The 6,893-nt window shown below is 44.0% G+C and overlaps 1 protein-coding gene across 5 annotated transcripts in view; it reads right to left on the bottom strand.

Moving 5' to 3' along the window:
* Positions 1 to 1,550: 1,550 nt before the first annotated feature.
* ADAMTS2 (ADAM metallopeptidase with thrombospondin type 1 motif 2) overlaps positions 1,551 to 6,893 on the bottom strand; it is a 176,652-nt gene continuing 171,309 nt past the window's right edge. For all 5 annotated transcript variants that reach the window (XM_061456941.1, XM_061456943.1, XM_061456942.1 and 2 more), the window contains one exon: positions 1,551 to 6,642. In XM_061456941.1, the coding sequence (XP_061312925.1) occupies positions 6,179 to 6,642 (464 nt within the window). In that variant the 3' untranslated portion in view covers positions 1,551 to 6,178. The remainder of the gene's footprint in view (positions 6,643 to 6,893) is intronic.

Here is a 6,893-nt window from a genome sequence, read left to right as displayed (position 1 = left end):
CCAAAGTCCAGCGGCTGTTTCACAGCTGTACTTCTTGTGCCGTGCCACCATCTAGTGGTAACTCAGCTAGAAACTCTGCATCCAGAGATGCAAAGCAGCCGGAGCGGCTCCTCCATCACTGGCCTGCCTGGAGCCCGGTGCTGCTGGGGGTAGCATGGATGCAAAGTGCAATTTCATTACCTAGGGCTGGTGGGAGCAATCTGCTGATGGAGCATAAAATCCAGCACATCAAATATGATGAGGTTTCTCTGCATGTGTCGTCCTACTCTGCTTCTTGCTGTAATGAGTGTAAAGAGGGGTCCTCTTGCACCTGATGTGGTTCTGTGCTGTGTACCGAAAAGCTGAGCCCCGAGCACTTCTGTTTCTTCACTTGGCATTTGGCATCTTCCCCATGCTAGGGAAATGCTGCTCAGGAGCTTTAATACCTAGAGGGGCCAGAGCTGTCCCCATGGGGCCATGTGTACATGTGTGTACATGTGTATACATGTATGAGCATCTGTCTGGGCTCCCACATGGGCACCAGTTATAGTTCAAGTCTGAAGAATGGAGGGAAATGGGCTAAAAAGGTGATGTAGGACAGGAAAGTAAGAGAAGGGCTGCTGTAACTGTCATCTTTAGGCATTTCAGACAGAAAGAGGAAGACCAGGAAGGAGGGGTGTTGGAAGTGTTCGACCCCATGTTTGACCCAACGTGTTTGACCCATGTTTATCATGTCTGAGGTTTGGATGTGAAACCCTTCCCCATGGACACTCTAAACTCTCAAAATCTTTGGGTTTGGAAAGCAAAAGCCAATTAAATACAACCCTTGTCACAGCTGTAAATTAGATATTACATGAATTGCTGCAGTAAATGAAACCCAGGTTTTGCCTGGGTCACTGTTTCACCAGGACATTTAAGTAAGTAAGTGGTTTTCCATATGGAAAATGCTGAGGTTGTTCGTTACCTGATTAAAGAACATGTTGGACTTCAATGCACTGCATGGTGCTAAGTGAATAATCAAGGTAAGTGGGGATCTTTCAAATCCTCAAGCAACAAACTTCAATTAGATGGGAGCGATTCAATTATGCTTTAAAGGGAACCTGGCTCCGAGCGCGCAGGATGTGGCAGGAAAATGCATGCAAAAGAATTTCATGGAAAGGAGCAATTATTTTATCAATAGGACATGCAGAGAGAAATTTGCTCATCAGTCCTGAATAGAAGCCTAAATTTACTAAGCCTTTTAAGGAGATGATGCATGGACCAGGATGGATTTCAGCCCAGTGTCAAGGCTGAGAGCCTCGAGCAGGTTTAAGTGCATTTGATTAATTTCTGTGTGGTTATCAGCTGAGGTTTTAGTCTTTGTGATATTTGGCCTTGGATAATATTAATGTGTTGTAACAAGGATATAGGACTTTGGCAGTAAGCGTATCCCAATCCCATTTCATTAAGATGATGCTTTGGAAACTGAGTTGGGTTTGAGCCTGAAGATGCTGATTCTTCCTCCCCCCCGCCTCTGCATAATGTTACTTCAGTGAAAAAAGCACAGGGAAAAACCAAACACTTTGCAAAAGAACACAGACATTTGAATTTAATAAATTATAAAATTAAAGATTCTAATTTGTATATACATTTTTAATATACAAGAAATGGCTATTTATTGCAATTTCTGTTAAGGTATATGTAAGTGAATGGAAGTTGCATATAGATATTCAGATGAACATAGCTAATACTGTGCTCTGTAGGTGAGTAAATAAGACATTAAATGCATTACGTAATAAAATAAAACATAAACCCCTTTGAGTACTGGTAAAGCACCATTTCTAGAGTTCTCCAAATATCTGAAAGCATTCTATGGAGATGTTGTGAGACTCTAAATACTGAATGGATACATGAATATAAAAAGTGATGCATTCATAACAGATTACAGGAATTTCTAAAGGAATGTTAGTGAAAAAAAACATGGCAGCAGATTGGAGCCAAAGGCACCAGGAATGGTTTGGGATTTTTCATGAGGGGCTGTCACTTGGATTTTAAGTTTGCACCAACAGAAAAATGACAATTTAGGAAGCTGTGTACTTGCGCGGTTAGATCACAAAATGTGTCGTTTAATGGGAGCAGATTGCTTTAGCTCTGGGATCTCTGAGATGGCCTCTGCAGGGATGTATTACTTCTAAATCTGCTTTTGGGGGATATTAGGTTACATTAAAGTACCCCTCTCTGCTCATTATGGCTCAAAATGCAGCACCCAGGAAACTGCAAAAGGGTACAGAAGACACACTATGACAGTGCTCTTGGCCAATTACAGCATCGTAGAAAAGGGGAAATGGTTGTCAAAGTTCAACCAAACAAAAAATGACCAAAATGTCACTGTATGACATGGAATAAATATCAGCTGAATGCAAATCCCCACCCACTGCCTTGGGATGCTTTTTCTTTCTCAATAGAGCTCTGCTCTGTGTCTCCCAGAAGTGAGGTACGTGTTCTTAGGAAACGACCATCGTGAGGAACTGCTGAAAACACCTTCTGAAAAACTGATGCCATCTCGACAAGAAGGCATCTTTCCTGGTCTGAAGAGACTTTTTCCTCCCTTCATACAGCAAGACTGTAAAGAGAAGGCAGCTGGTGGCTCTGCTCCATTAAGGAGATGAACCAGTGTGTGTCCATCAGCATCTGTCTTGAGCAATCTAGACTGAAGCTGCTCCTGCAAATATTATTTCAGTGTTCCTCAAATAACAGCTAGAGAAATGTTCAGTAGAATTAAAACCAGAGAGAAGTAATACAAATTAAATCTCCTAAAGGTGACACCGAGAATGGAGCAAGCCCCTCCTAAATGCAGACATCAGTAGGCATTACACTGGGTCCCTCATGAACACCAGATCTAGGATAGCACCACACCAGCCATCTGGGAGGCTGCTCCTGATCCAAGATGCAGCAGAAGTTTCTACTTCATCTGGAAAGATGCTTTTGGTTTGTTTGATTGAGAACTGACTCACTCTAGAGAAAGAACAAAGCGGGCAGGATGCTGAACTTTGAACCAGCTTTGCAAGTTCAGCTCAGGTGTCCATGCCATGCATGTGGATTGCCAGCCTATAGCAGTCTTGGCCCTGGGAGACACTGGAAATGGTCTGCACAGAACAGCCCAGTCCTTTTCAGACCTTGGATCACCACACTGGAAGAGCCTTTTCCTTGTGCTGTTTGCAGAAAGGTCCTTTGAAGTTGCACCAAATAAATTCCTGCCCCATTTTCTATTGGGACACAACTTGGAAGTCATTTGGATAGAAGGGGCTATTTGTAAGGCAGCGTTTGAGCTGTGGGCACTTGTCGTGGCATCTCTTCACATTGCTTGGTTGACTAAGCCTGTTCTAGATGCTAAGTAAGAACAGAAGCTCTTAGTTGGGTTATTTCAGGCTTCTGGAGGTCAGAGAAACGTGTCTTCATAAAGCCCCAGAGAATAAGGTAGCAAATTTGTACCTCCCCTCTTGTATAACTTCAAGCCCCAACCCCTCTCTACCTTTGGGTTTGTGAGGGTTTTTCCTAAGTTTATCATAGGCTTGGATGTGCGTCTAGGTTATGAAAAAGCTGGGGGTTGTGGTTTATCTTTATTGTCCACAGAGCTAAAAGCAGGATAATAACTTGAAGGGGAAAAGATGAGTTTTACACTAACCACATCTGTGTAAAGCAAACGTGGAAGGCAAGAAGTATTAAGCCCTCAGGGTGGGAGCCGAGCTACAGCTTGTGTCTCCCATGGCACGCCAGCTGGAGTGATGTTGACTTAGATACATCTTCCTTGCTTATAAATAGCATGGTGGGGTTTTTTCCCTTCAGTGCTCATTGCTACACTGCTCTGTTCTGCACAGATGTGACCTGACCCTATGCTGATACTGAAACTTGTCCTCTCTGTAGGCAACCACAAACCCCTTGCCACAAGGCTTCTGTGCCAGTGCCAGGCTTGCGAGTACATGATGGCTCTGTAATGATGGGCAGGGAATGGAGCAAGGCTGGCACGAGTGAAGGCCACTAAAGGCAAGCAGTCTTCAACTGCAGGATAGCGTTTAGTGTCTCATGAGTTAAAGTGTGAGCTGAGACTCCTGTCATTGCCCAGCCAACTGCTGCTCAATGCTGCCAAATCGTGGAGCTTTAGTTTTACTTTGCAAAACAAGAACAGATGACTTTGTTGTTTGCTTTCACATCTGCAGCCACGTCTGCTTGGCCCAGGGGATGTTTCCTAGCACTCTGGACTTCTACCAGGCCCATCGTGCTTCCTGATCTTCAGTGTAACTCCCATCCCTGTACTGCCTGAGCTGCTCCTGAATACTCACCCAAAGGTACCACCCTAGTCCTTTGTAAGAAGGGATGCTTGATGCCATCACACCAGCTGAATGCATTCCTTCTCTGCTTTGGCCAGTATCTCCAAAAGTATCTCTTAAACCAGGTCTTGTCCTTCATACTTCTGGCCACAGTTCAGGCCAGAGCAGTTCCACATCTCACTGCTGCAAAGTCTGCTGGTCCTGCAGGTTCTCTCCTCCTTTCCAGCAGGACTGGCTTGCTTCGGAGAGGAGACTGGACAGCTCATTCATCCATGGCGGTTGAGGGCAGAAGGCAAAGAAGCAGGAAGCCACATGTGGTTCACCTTGAGATACTTCTGAAGCTCTTTGCCAGCAGCCAGGCCACAGAAGAGCTGGAAACTCAGCACATTTCCAATAACTATGTGACTGCATATAAAGGCTTGTAACTGGCACCGCAGCAAACTGAGACCAGCTCGGGCTGGAGGATGAGGTCTTACTGGAAAATCTGAACTAGGAGCCATCAGACGTACTAGTGGTAAAGGAGGATTTCAGGGAAGCCCTGGGCTCTGCAGGAGGTTTACCAGCAAAGAGGAAACAAATGGAAGAGCCCAAGCCAGGAGACAGGAGAAAAACTGCACAGACATCACCCATGGCAGGAACCAGTCCATGCTCCCGTCTCTGCAGAGTTAGAGCCAAGCTGAATTCATCTTCTGATCACCAATCAGGAATTCAAAATGACCTATGAAAACCATGATGACCCTGAGGGGGAAGGAAGTACTCAAAGGGTTGTCAGGTTACAAATCTTAATGTTTCTAGCAGACCTGGTACTGTGAGTACATGTGTGTGTGTGTATATGTCAGGGCACAGCAAACAATTGTTCACTTCCGCACCAGTAAAGCTGTCATAAGGAAAGGAAGATGATGCAAAAATGTTTCCTCCGAAATAATCTCATCCTATGGGAGAAAAAGAATGTTTTCTTAACAAAGCACCAAAGAAAAGGCAACAACAATCCAGTCATCTTTAAGTTAAACAGTATGTGGGTAGAAAAAAATCATACCAGTAAAAAAAGCACCAACCAACAAAGATCACTGAGGCTGTTGCATTACAGGAACTTAAAGACTCAAATATATGGATAATTGTAAACAGAAAGACTCGGATGTTGTCAGTCCAAGTTGGCCGGATCTACCCTAATATCTTGCATGTATTCAAAAGTCTAGGAGAATCCTGTGAAATCATTTATGGAAACATGTAAAGCACTGTTTGCCAGTTCTTAATCTACACATCAATTTATGGCTACAGCATGTTTTATGCATTTTCTTATGCAGGCCCGGTTCAGAAAGCTCCATAAGCACATTCCTGGCTGTGACCACGGAGGCAGCTCTACCAAAGTCACCTAAGCTTAGCCTGGCATGTTCTTACATACCCTCCTGAACCGGGGGCTGAGCCAGTGCCCGGTTATGCAATGCACAGAAGCATCACAGGGTGCTGGCCACCTGCTTGTCAGTGTGAAGGGGGTTTATCATGTCGTGGGACTGTTTTCCTCCACCCTAAATGTAACTCCCATTACTATTCCCAAGCAGTGTTACACAGGTATAGAAGACTTAAAAAGAGCCCATGAACTAGAAACCTGCTAACCTGGCCTAGGTATTACAGTTTGTTTGGATTCAGTGACATGCTGTAATGATATTGCACTAATACTCTACCGTACCCTGTAAACCTAGATGTCAAAGTATTCAGATTAGCACTTATGAAACAATCTGTCATTTCCATTTGTAGTAGGCTTCTGAATTTGGCACCTTTGCCATAGCACCACTTCGATTTTTCCCCATTTTTAGTCTTTATGACACGGGCAATACCATGATGTTGGTAACATCTCTATAAGAGAAAAATGTTGTTTGTGCCACATTCCCAGTTTAGTTTGTTTTCCTAAGAGTCTCTTTTTTCCTTTTCTCGGCAATCAGTTCCTGAATTCTTTTATTCCTTGTCTTTTCATAAGGTATCCTCCTCCGTGTAATGATGTTGTGCTGTGATACTTCGTTATCCAGCCCATCGATTTTATAGGGAACATCCACTGCATTGATTTCTGGGTGCTCCTCAGTTGCATTGGAAGGAGGTGCACGTGTTTTGGGAACAAGAGGAGGACTGGTGGAAGACTGTGTAGTGGCCAGGCCCATGGGAGGGCTGAGAGTGGTCAGGAGCTCCTCCTCAATGACATTATTCTTATTTATGTTAGAATCAGTTACATCGTCCACCTCTGTTACGTTGCTGTACATGTTACAGGACTTGCAACACAGCTTATTGTAACTAGGAAGCGAGCAGTAACGAGAGAGAACTTCCATGCGACAAAACATTGACTTGTCTCCTTGACAATGATCTTCTGAAAGAGAAAAAGGGAACAGATAAATAAAGAGCATCTTCACTTTAATCAGAAAAAAAGAAACAAAGCTGAAGCTTTGGCAGTGGGCAGAGGGTTTGATATTTAAAGTGGGATAGGAAACTGGCAAATAAGCCTTCTGTAAGCAGAAGCAGGCTTAACGTTAAACCTAAAACTCAGTTCACTACAAGGGATGCAAAGCTGATCTGAACTGTTTGTACCAGCCCCATCCACGCTATAGACCGTAACACTCT

The sequence above is a fragment of the Pezoporus flaviventris genome, unplaced genomic scaffold (genome assembly GCF_033815535.1).
Source record: "Pezoporus flaviventris isolate CSIRO_AGI_PZ_B2104156 unplaced genomic scaffold, CSIRO_AGI_Pfla_v1 ptg000023l, whole genome shotgun sequence".
Taxonomy (NCBI): Eukaryota; Metazoa; Chordata; class Aves; order Psittaciformes; family Psittacidae; genus Pezoporus; species Pezoporus flaviventris.
The sequence above is the reverse complement of the archived record's forward strand: the minus strand, read 5'-3'. Positions and strand labels throughout refer to the sequence as shown.